This window comes from Cyrtonyx montezumae, unplaced genomic scaffold, assembly GCF_038088225.1.
Source record: "Cyrtonyx montezumae isolate F1298 unplaced genomic scaffold, pur_monq_1.0 scaffold_7, whole genome shotgun sequence".
Lineage (NCBI taxonomy): Eukaryota > Metazoa > Chordata > Aves > Galliformes > Odontophoridae > Cyrtonyx > Cyrtonyx montezumae.
Window position 1 is genome coordinate 3,022,228 of NW_027072078.1, and position 20,022 is coordinate 3,042,249.

General features: G+C 43.6%; 1 protein-coding gene across 4 annotated transcripts in view; it reads left to right on the plus strand.

Annotated features, from left to right (window-relative positions):
- Positions 1-13,995: 13,995 nt before the first annotated feature.
- The window catches only part of FN1 (fibronectin 1), a 45,256-nt gene continuing 39,229 nt past the window's right edge, over positions 13,996-20,022 (plus strand). For all 4 annotated transcript variants that reach the window (XM_065750964.1, XM_065750967.1, XM_065750963.1 and 1 more), the window contains exons 1-6: positions 13,996-14,198; positions 14,356-14,484; positions 15,842-15,979; positions 17,158-17,289; positions 17,399-17,536; positions 19,100-19,258. In XM_065750964.1, coding sequence (XP_065607036.1) covers positions 14,045-14,198; positions 14,356-14,484; positions 15,842-15,979; positions 17,158-17,289; positions 17,399-17,536; positions 19,100-19,258 — 850 coding nt within the window. In that variant the 5' untranslated portion in view covers positions 13,996-14,044. The remainder of the gene's footprint in view (positions 14,199-14,355; positions 14,485-15,841; positions 15,980-17,157; positions 17,290-17,398; positions 17,537-19,099; positions 19,259-20,022) is intronic.

Here is a 20,022-nt window from a genome sequence, read left to right on the forward strand (position 1 = left end):
CAAACAGATTCTTAAATGGCATCCAAGCCATTGCACAGCAATTTTGATGACTGTCACCTAATGACAGTGACACAGAACGAAGTCCACTGGCAATGTACTGTGTGCTGATGGAAAGGAATCGCACTCCTTCTCACAGGAGGCATCATTCCAAACCATAGACTGTATCACACCACTAAAAACCCCATTACGTTTGCCACAAGAGTAGGAGTGATAGCCCACAGCCCTGGCTCAGTTTCAAATGGGATTTCACCTACTTATAATTGCATTTGTGGTTTCAGCCAGGACAGATGCTGTTTCCTTCTTGTTCTTGTAAGAACTGTGCGTGTGGATGTTGTGCGGATATGATGCTATAAGCTCTACAGTGTGGCCCTAAAGACTGGACAAAGCAGGATCTCGTGGCCAGAGGTGATTGGGGTGAGCCAGATGATGGAGGATTTATCCCTACAGGCATCCTGGTACAAAACAAAACCTGTGATTTCTGTCATTCCAGAAAGGTAACAACTGAGCAGTGAGGCAGCAGCTCTATGTAAAGCCTCCTGGAGCCAGCTTTTCTACCAAAGGCAAGGCTGAGTGCATGTCTTGCAGCATTGTCCTACTCAGTGTGTGCCTCAGACTTGGCAATACCATGAGTTTTGCTGGTATTAATTTATTCTGAAGCCATCAGAAGGAGCAGCAGTGTTAGCAGTGGCTGTAGGTACCCCAGAAGTGGAGAAACACTGGTAGAAATTGATCAAATCATGGAATCCTTCAGGCAGGAAAAGACCACTAAGATCACCAAGTCCAACCGTCCCTGCCATGCTCACTATCAATGTCAGTGTAACTTCTGCCCTTTTCCTGAACACTTCCAGAAACAGTGACTCCACCACTACCCTGGACAGCCTGTTTCAACACCTCACTGCTATCCTTGAGAAGAAACTTTTGCTAATATCCAACCTGAGTGTTCTTGCAAGTGAAAGCTGTCACCCCATGGAGGATCTGCCAAGCAGTCCCTTGTTCTTCATGGCTGCAACACAGAGTGCAGGCAAACCAGCAGCACTCCTGGATCTATGCTTTAAAGTCTGTTGATGGAAGGACAACATCAGCCCTCAGTATACCAACAGGAACGCAGAAACAGACACAACAGGTTAGGAACATAGAGAGAATGAAAAAAAACCTGATTTACCCAAGTGAGGAAACAATTGCCTTCTCTACCTGCCTGCCGGCAATGGATTTTTCCATGAGGTTGTAGTTCCAGAGGCTGCCAACATGTGTCTGTGAAGCTCTTCCAACATGATTCACTACAGTTTGTTTTCAAAACACACACATATACACAAGCACATGTACACAAGGCACTTAAAGGGCAGCTTGTATTAGGAGCAGAATTGCTGTTTTCATACAACACTCCAGAAAGAAAGGATTTTTTTTTGCTGGATGTTGTTCCATCTGTTACTCTGTATGTAAACTTTGCATATTTATTGGGATGTTACATCCACAGTAATCAGAATGTATGGAAAGCAAGCAGCATTTGCCATGTAATCTTTGTAATCTAATTTACAAAGACTGTAAACAAATCACTTCTCTGATCTCTTTCAAAATTCAAGAGAAGGAAGAGATAAGGTAGGATAAGGATTGTTGTAAATAAGAGTACACTCAGAATTTCTTCAGTCCTGAACATTCTTCTTTCAGGGACTGACTTTAGGCTGAATATTCCAATTATTCCAGTTAAAACATTGATCCCTCGTACAGATGTCAAGGATAAGATGAACCTAATCAGAAAATGTTTCTGGCCAAAAGTTACAAAAACTTCCAAGAATTTCAAGGGTGGTGTCAGAATCTACAGTGACTTTGACGTTAGATCTGAAATCTGATAGAGACAAGTAGTGGTTGCCCAAGGATAAAGGGAGCCTGTGTGGTTTGGCAGCATCACTTCCAGCAAAGAACTAAGAGGTAATGAAAATCTCAGATTAAAAACAATCAACTGCTGTTGCAAAAAATAAAAAATGACAGGTCTCACTTTAAGCTACATTAGTGGGGAAAAGCTTATTGTGGGCAACACTCAGAGGACAATTCCCATGCTCTGCTTGATAATCATGATGCCACCACTGCTACAGTGCTCCAGCATTTCAAGACTAGGAAGAGACTCAAGGGAGCAACAAGAAAGATTTAAAAGGTGACCAAGTACAAAAATGAAGAGACTGAAGAGTCTGGGTTATATCTAGAAGGAAGAAGAAACGAAGTAGAAAAGGGAAATAAAGAAGAAATAGGGAAGAAGAAATAGGGAAGAAGAAGTTAGGAGGAAAGAGGGAGGGCGGGCGGGCGGGCGGGCGGAAGGAAGGAAGGAAGGAAGGAAGGAAGGAAGGAAGGAAGGAAGGAAGGAAGGAAGGAAGGAAGGAAGGAAGGAAGGAAGGAAGGAAGGAAGGAAGGAAGGAAGGAAGGAAGGAAGGAAGGAAGGAAGGAAGGAAAGCAGAAAGACGATGTGAGAAATGCACCACGTTGCAGCACCAAAGCATGAAAAATGAGATCAGTCTTTCTCCAAGGCCACCAGGAACATCAACACAAAATTTAGCATAGATTTTAGTTGTGTGGTTTATGAAAAGCTTTCTGAGTTAGGAAGGTGCAGCCCTGAGAAGAATAATTGAAACCATCTCCTTTCCAGGAGGGCTGGAGTAGCCTCCACGTCTGGTACACTCAAGCACAGAACTGGTCCATGTGATCTTTTGAATCCTGACATCTTCAATGTGAAACTGAAGGACACATCAGTGAAATCTATGGACTTTTGTTTTCTCTGCCACAGCCTTGCTAAGTGTGTTGGTCTACCATTTTGCAGGTCAGTTCTACTTCTCAGATTGGCTGATATGAAATACAAGGTGCGACTCTTGTCCACCTGTACATGGCTGCGTTTCAACAGCAAAGCCCAGCATATGTTTAATCAGAGACAGAAATGACAGATATTGAAAAGAAATCGATATGGTTTTTTTGGGGTGTTTCCTGGGAATGTAATGAGCTGTATTGATAACTCAATTCATCTTCTGTGTTCATTCCTAGGACGAGTTTTTTATGAATCTAAATACAGTAGAGGCACTGAATGCTCTTTATCTTCTGTACAATAATCTATTTAAAACAAACTAGCATGTGTTTGCATACTGACAGATTAGCAGACTGAGTGGCTGACTTTAAGATCTACAGAGCTGACATCTCCATCTTTTCTTTCATTTATTGTATCTGACGTCATTCCCACTTACAACATCCAAAACAGACAGCTTTTTTTATGGTTCCTTTATAGACTTTGCAGGAAATAATCTTTGCATTAACAGATTTCCTTCTCAAGGCCCCTCAATATTGTTTTTCAAGTCAGTATCAGGATAATAGGAACCTTTGTGGGCATCAGACTGATTTACAATCTGTGCCTTTCAGAGAAATGGTTGAGGGAGATGTTCAGCCTGAGGTTCCTGCAAGAGTTGAGTATTTGTGCACAGGGATCCCAGGCAATGCAAAATACACAAGGAGTTGAAATATTTTACTGGAGTGGCAGTGAAAGCAACTGAAGACAGACAGGTGCAACACAAAATTTGTGTCTTTGCTCTTTTAAACAAAAGAAAACAGGCTGTGGTACCAGCATTTAAAAAAATGACTGTTACTGCATCTTAATAGAGTCATACAAGTTCACTTCTTCTTCAGCTTGGTCTTCTGCCAGAAATATGTTGCAAACAATCAGAAGTTTCAAAGCCCTCCTTGACATAATATCCAAAAACGCATTGCTGCGGAAGTATGTTTCCAAATTGCTTATGTTTGCCCTTCTAATTCCCCAGATCATCAAGACTGCAGATGCCAGGTACCTGCATATAGGTAAGGACACTCTGTGTCAGAAGAACTTGCTCTCAGTAAACAGCTTTTCCAAGATCTAGCTGTCTGAACGTTAGATACAAGCTGTGTTAGAAACTGCCCACCAGAGCAGCACGGAGCAATAATACATGTTAGCAGATAAGAATAAACACCTTCTTTCTGTATTTTGCTGCCATAAACCGACTGCTTCCCACTCAGGGTCCACTACAGCAAAAGGGAGCATTTGCTAAAAATGTCCCAACCTTAATTCTAAGTTTTGCAATCCAGTATAGCAGCAAATTTATTTGGAGAGGCATCTGGATTTTATTACATGCAAGCACAGTTGGTAGGAGTTTGGAAGAGGAGAGAGATAAAAAATGCTCTCTTTGGAATTTTTCAAACCAGAAGCATTTGTCATGCTCAGCATACCCTTACAGTATAACAGGGGGTTTAGGGTGACTCTGCAGTTCATTACAAAGCTATTGCTACCGCAGTGAGTTATTGTATTTATATTTTCATTGCCTCTGGATACTTGCAAACGGTGACAGGTGAAAAGCTTCCTTTCTTCTTTGTGGGATTGCGTATTTGCTTGCAGCCTCACTCAGATTCCCTCTCAGCAGGAGAGTCTGAAGTCTGATTTCTAGTCATTTCCATGCAGTTATGGGCATCCATGGAGATGATTTCCCTACAGAAATCTTTCTTTTGGGACGCTTTCAGTCACATGCTTGTGAAGTTATCACGAAGACTGTTGATGTAGTCTACCTAGACTTCAGCAAAGCCTTTGCCACTGTCTCCTACAATATTCTCCTGCAGGATCTGGCACAGGTGACGCAGACAGGTGCACACATGGCATAGTAAATATGGGACACGTTTTTGACATTTCTTTTACCGTTGTATATTTTCCGTTTTCAAATATTATGATTCAGGAACGCCATCAAGTGTGTATGACAGTAGCAAGGCACCAAAGTGTGTCATGAACTGGCATATACTTCCATCCCTAACAAATGCAGCAACGCAGAAAGCAGTAATACATAAGCAGATTCCTGGAAAAAAAAAAAACTCAGTAGTACTGAAACCTGCTGCGTGGCACTCATGGACAACTGCAAATTAATCCTTTAAGGTTGTCTTGAGGATGGGTTAAGCTCAGGCCATTTCCTCCACCAGCTTGGATTCACGCAGCAGTGTTGGAAGGCACATTTTTGTTACTCAAGGACTGGACTAAAGAGCCATTTAGTAACACTCATAAAAGCCAGCTCTTAGCATAAACATACAAATATCAACTCACAACGTCTCACTGATTCATGGTATAAGCCCATGCGGACAACCATAGCCCTCCAGGGAGGGGACTTTGGACAACACGATTAAATCATGGGAGTGATTTTCACAGCTGCCAAAGGCTTTAAGGCCATTTTCATCATTAATCAGGCATCACAGAAGGACCCAAAATGTCCTTGAAAATTGTTCTCCTTGTGTTTGTTTCAATATGAAATCATCGGATGGGCTGCATCCTCCATATCTGTTCCTTTCTTTCAAAAGGCTTCACTGCCTCCAAGGACAACTCTTACTAATGGGAGAGAGCTTAATCGGTATATTCATAACAAATACTGCGTTGTGGCTTTCACTTCTTGTTTTTTGTTGATTTTTAATTAATCTTGACATTTATACATAAAATGGTTGGTTTACAAAAGGCCACTTGGAAACCCTCTTGTGAATTACCTCATCTAAGCACATATTTTTTGTGTGCATATTTGTAATTGTCTGAAGTTTTTCCAAACATGTCTTGAAGACTCGCTACAGTTTTAAAGCACAGTTTGAAGAGATCTTGGTTATGAAATTTCAAAGAAAAAGAAAGAATTATATGCAATAATGGACTTTGTGATGGACACAAGACATTGAAAAAATCTCTTAGGCTTGCCTTCCACAGAAGGTCACACAGATTAAAGGATAAAAATGCACTTAATGGATTTAGAGACATGCAGGTACAGTATACATGCTTTCTGGGGATTGATGAGACCTCCTTAAAAGCACATTGCCTCTTATAGTTTTGAATTCGACTTTCCATAAGGAGAAGCAGAATTTCTATTGGTTTTAAAGCATCAGTCCTTCCCCTAGAGGTTAGGCAAAAAGAAAAACATTTAACAAATCAGGAGCCCAAGCTGGTTTTCACAAAGAAACCAAGCTCAGAAATGGTCTCATTTCCATGGAACAGAATCTAGCAGTCAAATTTCTACTTTCCTCTTAAATATTACTCTTCCTTTCCTTTTCTTCTCATGTGTCTACCATAGCTCTTGTCTCTCCAGCAGCTGTGATCTGCTGCCAAGATTTGTTCTGCTCTCTGTGTTATTTATGACCCTGTCGTGCAGCTTATTCATCCATACTTTCCCAGTGGCCAGGCTGAGGATACCGATGTACTGAAGTGCTGCTCACAGTGTGCTGTGAGCAGTGGGTTCTGGAGAGACAATGCACACCCCTAGCTCCATTCAGGTGTCAGCTAAGGTTAATCAAACGGTGGAATTATGGCAATGAGTAAAGCAAGATGCTTTAATTAATCTTTGAAGGAGCGGGATTACAATTTCTTTGTCTTAAATACTTCTTTGCCACTCACAGACACTCCATCTTCTGAAAAAATACCCTATCAAAGTTACGTTCCCCTCTTTACCTTTTTGTTTTCTCCTTCAGGGGTTTCCAGATGAGAAATGCCTCAGGCTGTTATATTTGCCAGAGGAAGAAAGAGTAATTTTTAGAAGCTACATTTCAGAAGAGACTATCTAAAACATTATCTAAGGACAGCAGACTTATATACATCTTTTACAGCTTCACATTTCCACATCCCCAAACACCTATGAAACATGAAAAAGCATGAAGAGGAAGTATCAGTCAGGAGGGGAATGCTCCGTGCAGGACTTACTTTCAATGTTACATGTGATATTTCTGATTATAAACGAATTGAAGAGACATTCTATCAAAAACTTGCCCTTTATTTAATGTGGATATAATCTGTGTTTTATACTAATGTACTGTATGGAAAACATGACTGCTGTTCCTGGAAAGTAAGTTATGATTTCTCTCCAAATTGTGAGTAAATTTAGAGAGTATAATCAAATGCAGAAGTAATGTATATCTCCAGACTCTGAAGCTTCTATCTGCATCTAAAAGTCTTCCAGTTCGGCTACAGACAGCAAGTGGGTTTAAACTAATTTAGCCAGATTAATACCCCCATTAGATGATACTTATTTAGGTGATGTTTGTTTTAATTTCTGCATGACCTGGCTAAGGAAGAATGTGCCTCTAATAAATATGGCTGGCTTGGGACATATTCAATGAGAACAAATGCCAGATGCATCATCAAGAGCTTTGGGATATTTGTTTTTAGTATATGACCACAAGATGTGATGCATCTTAGCAAAATTTCCTACTTCACTCAACAATTATGCTCAGCTCTTCTGGTGTTGAAAGAAGCCATTCTGGACAGCATAATGGGAAACTTTCCTCCCTAGATTTTTGTCAAGCTACTTCAGGTTTTCTTTCCTTTTAACCCCCTCCTTTTACCTTCTGTTTCTGTTAATATTTATCCCATATGGAACATCCTTATATCAACATGCTAACAAGCCCAAATGCTGCTCCTTTTAAGAAAAGCATGAATTATATTGTCCACTTCAACAGGTTGGACTGAAATCACCATGTAATCACATCAGGGATTTAGTTTTCCATCCACTACCTGCCTAAGTGCATGGCTCCTGTGCCCATCCAGGAGATGTGGAGGCAGGAATGTGTGGGTTTAATTATAAGGCCATCCCATCCCAACACAATTGTCAGAGGTGCTTGCTGGCCTCAGGAAGAGACTTCTGCAAGACAAGGGATATGTCAAAATCACTGGCCTTAGGAGCTCTGATGGACAACCTGCATGGAAAACACAGTGAAGCTTTGAAGTGCTATATGAGCACTTGGAGGAGGAAGGAGGAATTTCCAAAGCACTGGGTGTCACTCCTTGTTCTGGGCAAAGCAAATCATTTTCACTCGTGGCGTCCTAGCAGAAATTCTCTTGCAACATATCTGCTAAGCCAGCTGTGCAAGTATTCATGGCTAAATGCTACCAGCAACAAAACCTTTGCCTGCATATAGAAACACCTGTGGCTTGGCATTATGAGCTCAATGTAGATGGCAGGAAGCATTATGTAAAATGGCTCATGAAATCATTATCTATTCATTGTTGTTGAGATAATTCATCATTCCAAGAATGAGGAACACTTTAAATTCCACACATACTATTAGCAAGGTAAAAGAAGTGATGACTGTTGGAAAGCATCAACTCCAAATCTGTATGATTTCATGGATACACAGTTCAGTACAGGCTAAAAATATGAATTCCAAGGCAGTCCATGAGGCACAGCAACCCCAAAACCAGAACAAGGACTATAATAAAAAAACACATGCAGACTATTAATGGTTTTGAATGCCAGCAAAAGTGAAAAAAAAATAAAATAAAAATGTCCAGCTCACTATAATCAACATTTGAAAGTAAGGATTTACTCAAAGGATTAATGACAGAGCAGAAATCATGAGTCAGTACAGAAAGTCCTGTGTGTGAGATCCAGCATTCAAGCAGAGCAAATGGCCAAAAAACTGCATTCAGTATCATCAGACATTGAGTACCATAAGCTAAGAACCACACCTGTAAGGGAAACTGTAAGTTGAATAAGGATGTAGTTAGGATACTGAATGATGCAGATGTTGCTGAATGACACACTTTTCAAACTCCTTGGCTCTGAGTGATCTCCTTGCACCAACCTGAAGGCAGCCACACACCTATCCATTGTGAGTGAATGCAACCGACTGATATAGAATGACATCCAGCCCTGCTTCACTAACATTTCATTCTGAGAGCAAGATAGTGCAGCTTTGTCTTCCAAAAAGGGTTTGAATAAGTCAGAAACAGCCCTTCTTCCTTATTCTGGGCCTCTCTCTGGGCTGGATTCCCACCCACAGAAGAGAAATAGTTGGGAAGACCCACAGGAGAAGCGATGCTATTGCTGAGGCTCAGGAAACAACTGAGCTAAAAAAAAACAAACCAGAATCAGGGAGCATCTTGCTGTCAGGAGACCTGGAGTAGCAGAAGGGAGATGGTGAAAGAGCAGGGAAAATGACAACGAAGGCAGGAAGAAGACCTAAGTTCTCCCCCAGAAGCTGGAAAGCAGAAAAAGCAGCCAACAAGAACTTCTGGTCAGGGCTGAAAAACAAGTGAAAGTGTGAGGTTTTCTCATCTCAGACAGCAGCCAAAAAACCAGGTTACCAACAGTGAAAGAAGAAATTAAAAAGAAAAACTTTCAAAATTGGCAGCAAAGAGCTATCCACGCTCCTTGGCTCCATGTAAGGCTGGGTGGAAGGGGTAAGAAGGAAACAGGGGACAAAATGCAGCTTGGAGCCAAAATATTTTCCTTCTGGATGCTGCTTGCTCAGTCCAGGCCTTTGTGACTCTCAATTTCAACCCGTTACGCACTCCCCATAATCATCACAATAAATAGCTGTTTGCTTGCTCACTATATTCAACTTCCTTGAAACAAGCCAAGTTCAACCCAGCACTAGCGTTCCTTTCTGGATTTTGACCAGGCCTGCTTAAAACCAAACAAATGTTGGTATCATTTGCCATATTTGTTGAGAGAGAATAAAAGCAATTGCACACAAACCCCAAAGTTTGTGGGTAAGTTCATCTCATGCTTTTGGTGGTGATACCAACATCACTTAACTTTTTTTAGGACTTTTTAGGCTGTGGGAAAAGGGAAGGTTTCAGTTCTTCTGCTGAGATTTAAGGGAAACAGAAGTTATTCCAATAACACTGTCTTTCCATTAAAAGAGAAAGTACTCTGTTATTCAAAAGTGAAATTGTTGTTAGAGTTCTGTAATACGAAATAAAGGCAGCCACTGTAATTAGGAGCCTTCCCCCATCGCCAGCACCAAGTGGGATTTTGGCCAAACACAAAAATTACAAAGAAAATAACAGCCATAAGAAACTATGCTCTTCCAGCTGTCGTAAGCTCTTTCCTTCCTTCATCCATGCTTCACATGTACAGGTTTGCACAAGATCATGGGCATTGCTATCCTGCCTGCTTAACATGGAGAGTGTTTCTGGCTCCTACTGGGGCATCAGTCATCCCTGCGCCTGTCCAGACCCCTCTCGGAAATCTTTGCTGTATTTTGTCAAGTAGCTCCACTTCTCAGCCTTTTCAAGGTCTCTCATCTTTGCTTTGGGGAGAAGCTGCGAGATCCCATTTGAGATGGTAGATACCTCCTCCCTGGAGACATTCAAGGTCAGGCTGGACAGGGCTCTGAGCACCTGATGGAGCTGTGGGTGTCCCTGTTCACTGCAGGGGAGTTGGACCGGATGACCTTAAAGGGTCCCTTCCAACTCAAATGATTCCATAGAGAAGAGAAGGCTCACAACAGCCTTTTCAGAAAGAGTGTTAATCCACTGGCACAGGCTGCCCAGGGAAGTGGTAGAGTCACCATACCTGGAAGTGTTTAAGAAACATGGGGATGTGACACTAAGGGACAAGATTTAGGGGGAACGGAGGGGATGGGCTGACATTTGGGCTAGATGATCTTAGACTTCTTTTCCAACCTTAATGATTCTGTGATTCTATGGTAAGTTTTCAGCTCTTCTAAAGCTGGTATTGTTCTTCCATTAGTTTGCTGTGTGGATGAGGGTCTGTCATGTGCTGCTTGCCTGCCAGTTCACATTGCCACAGGTCTCATAGAAGTTCTCATTTTCCTTGAAGTTCTAGCACTAAGAAGCACATCAAACCCTCAGCTACCATTCCAGTCTTGTTTCATACGTGATGTAAATCCTCCCTGCAGAATCAGAAAAACCAAACTGAAACTCCAAAAGAAGCCTTGTACCTGGAAGAGAATTAAAATCTCTAATCCTCCTGCCCCAGGCTCCTCACCTGATTTTCCAGGGCTAGATTCATGAATGGTTAAATGCCTGGAGCTGACTGTTCTGCAGACCCCAAAGTGAGAGCTGCAACTATGAACCTCTTACCACTGGCAAACTACAGTACTTCAGGTGACCAAGTAGAGTAACATAATCTGCAGACAGCTACGGAAAGGAAATGCGTTTTCAGTGCTGATGACACTGAACATTTAGTTATGAAAGACTGGGGAGGAGGGAGAAGAGCAGGGAATTTCCATCGAGAGTGCCAAGACGTAATGAATGCCATGTTAGGGACCATTTATACACGTTGAAATTCATTCCTACGCCGAGAGCCGGCATAAAGTTACATACTGCTGAAGTCGCTGGTAAGAAGCAGAAGGAATGAATTTCATTTAAGGAGTGATGTTCCAGATTCCTGGATGAGATTCTCAGGACGGCTGCACTCAGGAGTGAATGGAGCACTGTGCAGCAGAACGTCGGCAAGCCTTGAAATGAATTCTGCTCTGACCTAACGCAAACCACAGACTCGAAATTCTGATGATTCAGAAATTTTCAGCTCGCACCAGGAGCTCTTGCAAAATATTTGGAAACTGCAGGAAGCGTTTCATGGTCTCTCTATGTAAAGGAAAGGAATCCTGACCTGTTGTCTTTATGATTCGTGTTCTTATGAGTGATAATTTTAGAAGGGGATAATTAAGTCCATGTGGCCATTCTTCTAAGGTTGCTAAAAGAATAACAAGTGACCTGGCTTGGTGCTTTCTGTACTACTATCAGGACTGGCAGGAGAATGGTTTCAGGGCCAGACCATCCTCCCAGGCACATCCGCAGCCCCCAGGCAGTGTGTGCAGTATTGGAAATCAAGCCAACCCAGTGGAGAGGCTTATCTGCACAGCAGTATGCGGAGCAAGAGAAGTCAGGAGGACCTTATAAGGGCATGTGCCTTTTCTAGCCAAGAGTGAAAAGTTAGGATTTCAGAATGAACAAAAAAAGACCAAGAACATGAATCAGAATTGAATCAGAATATCCATGGCTGAAGCAGAGGTTTTGAACATCCTTATTTCTTATTGGGATGCAGAAACCATGGAAAGGTTGTTATAAATTCAGAGTGATCTCATCCGAAGACTTCAGGTGAATCTTTCTTTCATTCCTGTTAGCTCAAGGGATGAACTAACAGAAGGACAGACAAAGGAGTCACATCCATTTCCCAAAATAACTTAAGAGACATCTCAGAAAGTCTAAGAGCGTGCAATATAATGACTACTGCATGTTTGTGTCATAATTACTGTCAGAGATTCCTTCAGAAGTGAAACCAGACTGTTTCAAATTTTGTTGAAATACGACTCCTTGGATTATTTCTGGCTGCTAATAAATGATGGCTATGCAAGAAACTAATTTGAGAATCACTGAAACTCATTACTTTGTTTTGTGTGCTTCCAGTAATGTTTTTCTAAATAAGATTCTAACATTTGCTCCCCTGTTTTTTAACTTGTGCTGTGGTAAGCATTAGAAACAGTCACACACTTGTTAACACTGTTTCTCACTCAGTCTTCGGACTGAATTGCTTTTTCATTTCTATGTAAACACTCATATTGTCCTGGAAGGCTTAGGTGCAATGCAGAATGACAAAAGACATAAATGAGGTCAACGGGAGACCATGCGGAGTATATCCAGTATATACACATTTTAAATGGCATTATAAAAACAGTCTCTCGAAGCAGCAGGCTGGAAATTGGGTCACTAAAAGCAGCATGCTGGAAATGGATCTAGAAGATGCATCTCTTTGGAACAGTGACCCTTTCCTTATGCCTGAGAAGAGCTGGTAGGTGCCACGTACCCAGACCTTCAGAGGTTAGAAACTCCCTAAAGTGCCCTTTGGTTATGTTTGTACAGCACCTACCACCAAGGGAGGGTCTTTCTCCACAGGGAAGACTGCTGGTTGCATCCACATATTGGTTTGTTTTACCATAGCCAGTTCATTCTGTGTTACCTTCCATCCTGAGCCGATTTCCTGGAGTGATTTTTACTTACTGTAATCCTCCTGGGCTTGAAGACTCCTCGTCACCCTTTCCTTAACCACTTAATTAGCAGCTCTCAGCAGTGGGACTTGCTCACGCTCCCTGTCCAGAAGAAGCACATCCCAATTAGAAACAATCATACCTTCTCACAGTGCTCTCCCTAGGTTGGTTTTGTTGTCATTACGGGACCCCACTTTCTATCTTCAGTCTCAAACAACAACAACAACAACAAAAAACAGCACAGGAGATTTAAAAATAAAAATTAGAAAAGATGGGAATTGGCTCGCCACAGCTCACCTCAATTGCCAGGTCATGTTTCAATTTCCAGTAAGCCTTCAGCAGGGAAGCTCGTGTTAATGGATCTGTGGACATTTGTCACAGAGTGGAAAAGATATTTGTTTAAGAACACATACCTGCCATTCCAACTGAGTGCTTTCTGGGAACAAAGCATGTGCTGGGGATGTATGCTGCCTACTGAATATCTTTATCCCAAACAGATAATGGCTTGCTTTTCAGTGCAGACCACACAATTAGCTTGTAAGTGGAACTAGAGCTTGGTGCCCAGCTTGCTGCAGAACTCTCATGGAGATCCCAGGAATGTTCAGCTTAAGAACACTACTTGAAGCCCATGTTTGTCACAGTTGTTTTAATAGGTCGGGAAACAGGGATGACTATTAGATCAACAATTCCTTTGCAAAGACAGTGTCACGAAAACAGTCAGCAATGTGACCTTCCTATATGATCTGAGCTCGAGCTCTGGTCCAGGCAGTGCACCAGGATGGGGAGTGCTGTGCGCTCCCCCCACCAGCAGCTTGCTGCTCTGGGGCCACGCTCTCTGCTTTGTCCCTTCCCTTCGAAGCAGGGAAAAGAGTGGCAAAGTCCGTAAGCAACTCGCTGATGTTAGATAGTAATGGCAAAGAAACTATGTAATTCAAAGGGGTGCAAAAACCGTCTCTAAAGTAAGAAAAGTTCTCAGCAAGAGTGCGTGGGGGGCGAAAGCCATTTTGTCAAAGCAAACGCCCCACAAAATGGCACGCCCGCTCCCCCTCTCCGCACCCCGACCCTTTGTGGCTGCCGGCAGGGCAGCGCCGGGCTCAGCTCGGCGGGGCGGCGGCGGTCCCCGTCCTTCCCCCGGCGGCTACGAGGGCCAATGGGCTCCGGGGCGGCGGCGGCTGCTCCCCCCCGCGCCTCCCGCCCTATATAGCGCCCGGGCTGCGGCGCTGCCCCGACCGTCGGGCTGCCTGCGAGCGGTCCCGTTCCCCGCGCAGATCCCCGCGCCGTTCTCCGAGCCGTGCCGAGGATGCCGGGCCGCGGCGGGTTGCGGCTGGCGCTGCTCGCCCTCTGCCTGGGGGCGGCAGCGGCGGGAGGGGGCGACGGGCAGCGGCGTGGAGGGAAGAACCGGAGGCAGGCGCAGACTGCCTCGGTGCCGCAGGCCACTCCGGCGCAGGGCAAGCGTGAGTACCGGCACGGGCAGCGGGGATGGAGCGGGGGCTGGCCGCCTCCGTGGGCGGGTGGGGGTCCGCGGTGCTGCTCGGATCGCTCGTGCTCTGCCCGCGCCGTCGGTAAGATGAAACTTTGCTTTCTCTCCCCCCCCCCTCGCGCCGTCCGCAGAGACCTGCTTTGACAATGGACGGTACTACCAGATCAATCAGCAGTGGGAGCGCATTTACCTGGGGAACACGTTGGTCTGTACCTGCTACGGTGGAAGCAGAGGGTTTAACTGCGAAAGCAAGCCCGAACGTAAGTTGGCGTTTTAGCTGCCCTTTTGGGGCAGATGAAGCTAGTGAGTTACAGCGGGTTTTTAGCTGGAGTTTGGTCCTTAGGGATCTACTAACCAAACCTAACGGATCTACTCTCAATTACACTGAAGATCTGGCTTGGGATTTTAAGAAATGCTTTTCATTAGAGATGGGCCTGCCACCAGAAGCCCAAGCCAAACATCACTCATCTCTCCGGAGGATTGGATCTAAACGTTAACTTTGGAGCCAACCTCTTCTTTATAGCAAACTGAACTGACTCCACTCACGTGGGGAAGCTCAAATCTGGAGTCACTTTGCAGCTCTGGCTCCGTACAGTTCGATCACTTCACCCCAACTTCTCATAGCTGCGCGGTGTCGTCAGCTTGTTTAAACGTATTTCAGCTTTACAGCTTTCCACAGCCCCCCAGCCGTGCTGCAAGCGTTCTGAGTGTAAAATGAGATTGTTTAGTCTTCTGCAGTAAAAGTTGAGGTAACAGAAACAACTTCTAAACGCCATGTCTGCTGGAGGATGCATCTCTCTCTGGAGTGCGGTGTGGTTTAGACAGTCAGATGCATGCTGTCTGTCTTTGTTGGTCTTAAGCTGTTGGTTTGCTGTAATTCCTTTATCTTGCTCTGGAGATGCAAGAGAGAAACTGGTTTCCTGGCTGATAAATGTACATGTAAGACAGATGGGAGCATCCCAGAGGTCTGTTTGGCAAGACTTGAATAAAGCGCTATGGTGTTTTAAGGAGTACTCTGTCCCCTTGCTCCTCCATTAAAAGAAAGGGTTTATTCTACTTTTTCTTCCTCCCCAGCTATTTCCAAGTCTTACACTTCCAAAGTCCAGTAGCAAATATGATGGCACACTTAGCTTCATTTGTCTGGTAGTGAGGTCCAGAATCGGTAATCACATCCACTTGTGCAAGTGTGAACAAGTCACCAAGTGGCCCTGTAGGGCTGCTGCAGAACTGGGGATTAATACACTCAAAAGAGGTAGATTAGCATGTCAAAACCCACAGCTTCTGGGGAATATTTGCTCCCCTCTGAGTTCTGTACCGTTGCACTTCAAACAACTGGGGTTGACCCTTTAGGGCACACCAGCCCAGGTGCCATGCTCAACCCCTGGCTCACTGTGGGAGGGAAGCTGTGGTTATTCAGCAGCATGGGGACCCTGAGGGGTTTAATTTCACCCCACTTCTTCTCTGTTGTTCCACCATAAGAAGAATGAGGAGTCTGATCTTCCCCCAGAAAAAAAAAAAAAAGAGGAGCATCTATGTGTGGAGGTGAAGAACATGCATTTTTGTTGAGCACACGTGACTGGTGTGATTTCATGAAGTTCATTTTTTTTCCTTTTATAGCTGAAGAGACTTGCTTTGACAAATATACCGGATCCACTTATCGAGTGGGGGAGACTTACGAGCGCCCCAAGGACTCCATGATCTGGGACTGTACTTGCATTGGAGCTGGACGTGGGAGAATCAGCTGCACCATTGCCAGTATGTAACGGAGAGCCTGTGACTAGAGCTAATTCCTTCTTGTCACATTTTCCAGAGCCATTTTCACGATTCTTCCAGTGCCTGTTAGCTAGAGTTAGGGGGCTTTGGTCCAAAGCACATTAAAATCTTGTAAGCGTAAGTCCTTGCCCCATGTACGTGCACTTTAAAAAACAAATTCTTCCTCTGTTTAAAGGGTAAAGTCCTTTGTATAAAAACATAGGCCAGGATGACTGCTAATGTCCAGCCATACATGTTAGTTTATTTAGTATATATAGGAATGCTTTCCCTCTTCACATACACATTTTTCCAGTCAAAATGCACTTGCTTAACAGTCAGGGTCTCATTTGCTATTAAATCAAAGTTACCCTGTAAACATTAATAGGAATTTTCTAAATATTGACCATTTGTGAGCCAGTCCCGTTAGCCTGTAAAAATGTCATACCAACCCTGGCCTCAAAGGGAGCAAGGGTTTGATATCCATTGAGCCAGCTCTGTGCTTCTGAAATACCATTTTTACTTGTCTGTCCCATGCTTGTTTCTTTCTGCCTTTCCCGTTCACATCTGTCTCTGTCTGGAAATCCTTTCCTTATTGAGTCACTGAATTGTTCACAATTTCCCTCCAGTTCATGATTGGACTTTCTGTGAGCACAGATGAAGATTGCTGCGTGTCAGGTCTTTTAGACTGAGATTTCGAAGTCCCTTAGGCACCTTTGGAAAAGTCTTTCTTACAACTGTTCAGTTTCTTGTTTAAGACACAGTGCTGAGCCCAAGAGCATTGCTATGGAGGGCTCGGAAGCCAGCCATCATTATAGCATGGAAAGAAATGCATCAAATATAGCAAGTAGAGCTGGAGCCCTTCTGAATTTAATGGCATTTTATTGAGTAGGGTTGATAAGTGTTGTAAGAAAAGAAAGAGTCAGTAAGGAAATTGCAGACATAAGAGCAGTCTCATTTCTTCATCATCAGCCTGGTTTAGGGCTCACTGGAGAGTCTCATGGGCTGCGACTGGATTTGAATCAATCTTTATAACTCTTAGATTGCCTGCTTTCATAAATGAGCCAGCAAAACACTTTAGTGGCTCCTAACAAATGACCGGACGTGTGCTTCTTTCCTTGGAAGAGGATCTTGTTTGCTGTGGTGGCGCTCCTCGCCTCAGCTCCCCTCTTTCCCGCCCTCAGATCGCTGCCACGAGGGCGGGAAGTCCTACAAGATCGGCGATACCTGGCGCCGGCCTCACGAGACGGGCGGGTATTTGCTGGAGTGTGTCTGCCTGGGCAATGGCAAGGGCGAGTGGACCTGCAAGCCCTTGGGTATGTGTTGATTTTTTCCCCCTCCTCAGCTCGGCTGGGGAGCAGTCCCCTCTCCCTCCTCACCTGGTCCCATGTGGGACGCAAACGCTGACCCTTTTTCCTCCCTCAGCCGAGCGGTGCTATGACAACACGGCCGGCACGTCCTACGTGGTGGGAGAGACCTGGGAGAAGCCCTACCAGGGTTGGATGATGGTGGACTGCACCTGCCTGGGGGAGGGCAGCGGCCGCATCACCTGCACCTCCAGAAGTAAGATGAACGGCGTTACTGGGAATATTCTGTTGCATTAGCACTTGCGAGGCTGACAGGGCTTGTAAAATCCAAACCCCCTTGGTTTGTCTGCCTTCTGTTTGAATTTTGCCACGAACAGGCTCCTTTGTGGAGCTATGAGTTGGCAGCAGCTTCCTGAAGAAAACTGGAACTTCATACCTCCCACCTTTGTTGGGCAAGCTTTGAGGAGCCTTTAAATTGCCTCTTAGTTGCCTTGGGACACACAGATAATAGCTTTCTGCTGATGTAAACAGCAGACCTGCAAAGAACTAAAACTGAGGAGGGCTGGGATTAAAATGCAGTACCTTGAGAGCCTTGGTCTAGAAATAAGCTGTAAAAACCGAACCAGCCTTCTCAATATTAAGTCTGTTAGAACACATGGGGAAAAATCATTAACTGTCAAACAGGAATGAATAAAACAGAATGTGTTGTTTGTGAATTTGAGGAGGTATTATTACTAATAAAAATGATTTGGCAGTATCTTTCCCCCCATAACTCAGGTCTGCATTGCTGCATCGTAGGGAAATTATAATATAATGGCCTGTTCATTTTTCATTTTATTTCTCAAATGTAATTAAATACATAAATTTGAATCTCTGTATGTAAGATGATAGCTGTAGCCCAGAAAGTGTCATTATGCTTCAGCGTGCGTGCTGTTAGATATCTTTTATGGCCAGAGTTTTCTAGAATCACCACTGAATTCTGGGGAGACGTTTGAGCTTTTCACTGTGAGAATCTGGATGTCCGTGAGACAGGTTGCACCCCCAACCCCTTCCCCACATACACATTTGCTAAATTACATTTTGAATACTTGACACCAGTTTACCACTTTTCTGGCAAATTACTCAGTTTTTGGTCATTTTAACCATTGTGAATAAGGAACATGCTCTCCAAATCAGTATTTTATTCTGAGTGCTCTTTTAGTGGCAGTCTGAGATGATGCATATGTCCTTCCACAGTTCTTCATAAATCCATGTGCATTGATCCATGTTTATATTTGAGCCACTGTATCAAGTTCTCCTTGAATGAGAGCATAAAACATTGTAATGGAGGAACCAGTTGATCCGTGTGTGTCTGGCATCCAGACGAAAGAAGTTTGTTATGTTGTCCTTTGAACCTGTTTATTCAATTCAGTGGGGGCCATGAGTTAATAAAGACAACGGGGAGATTTAGAAAGTCTGATATTCCTGGTATGTCATGAGCAGCTGGTATTAACTTTACTGACAACTTCTCAGACACTTCTTTTTTTTAAAAAAGTGGTTTTTAACATGTTGCCTTCAAATGGGTTTTGGTTTATTGCTGCTGAGCAAGGCAAGAAACAAGTTGATTTATTTTTTACCATCAGAATTTTTGTTCTCTCTCAGCCTATGCAGTTTAACACAGGTGTTAAAGTACACAGGGCTTGTGATAGTGAGCTGCAGGGAGGGTTGGCTCTCAGTAGCTGTTTTAAACTCGTTTGATGGTGTTGATGGTTCAGTTCTATAGATGGCACAGTGAAGCCATCCGATGCAGAGATATCTAATAGCCACGTTCCTTGTACAGACAGGTGCAATGACCAAGACACCAAGACTTCCTACAGGATTGGAGACACTTGGAGCAAGAAGGATAACCGGGGGAACTTGCTTCAGTGCATCTGTACTGGTAATGGCAGAGGTGAATGGAAATGCGAAAGGCACACATCCCTGCATACAACTAGCACTGGTAAGTTGGGCGTGGTGTAAAGTAGAGTTAGGAGCAAGGAATGGCACACTTGGAATGACTAGGAGTTGGTGCTGAATGGCACCACCCTAACTTTGGCACGTAGCAAACTTGTCAGAGAAAGATCAGCAGCACAGAGGGTTAGAATTCAGGAGATGCTCCTTGTTTGTGCGTGTGTAGATAACATTAATTACTCTTGGTTTCCTTGCACAGATGGGGCTTGCACATACAGATGTGATTGCCTGCACATCACAGTGCAGTAAATCACATCTAGAACCATGCACCTCCAGGAAATATCTGCTAGCTTTGTTTTAGAAACGCAGCATTTTGAGTTAGTGTTTGAATTTGATGTATTTGCCTCAGGGTAACTGCCTTGAAATGCCCTTAATTTAAACTCCACTGAGACCATCTGGTTTCTTTGACAAGATAAATACGTCTACTAATGGTTAGGCTTTAAAAAACAGAAATGCCAAAGTGTGTATACAGTGCAGTTTAGTACATGCAGATAGTTTGTAATTTTTGTATGAAATATTACCTGGTTTATGTGTAACCTATTTCCTGCCCAAGGCTTATCAAAGTCTTTACCTTCAAAGTTCTTTTTCTTTGCCATTTTCTTTTGGTGTATGCAGTAAAACTTCTGTTTTTCTGCAGAAGCTACACTGAAATGTTCTTGATTAATGACTTCTAAGTGGTTAGCACTGGCAGCTTAGCTTCAAACTCTCAGAAAGTACAAACTTCAAAAGTCATATCACTTCAGTGGTGTCAGT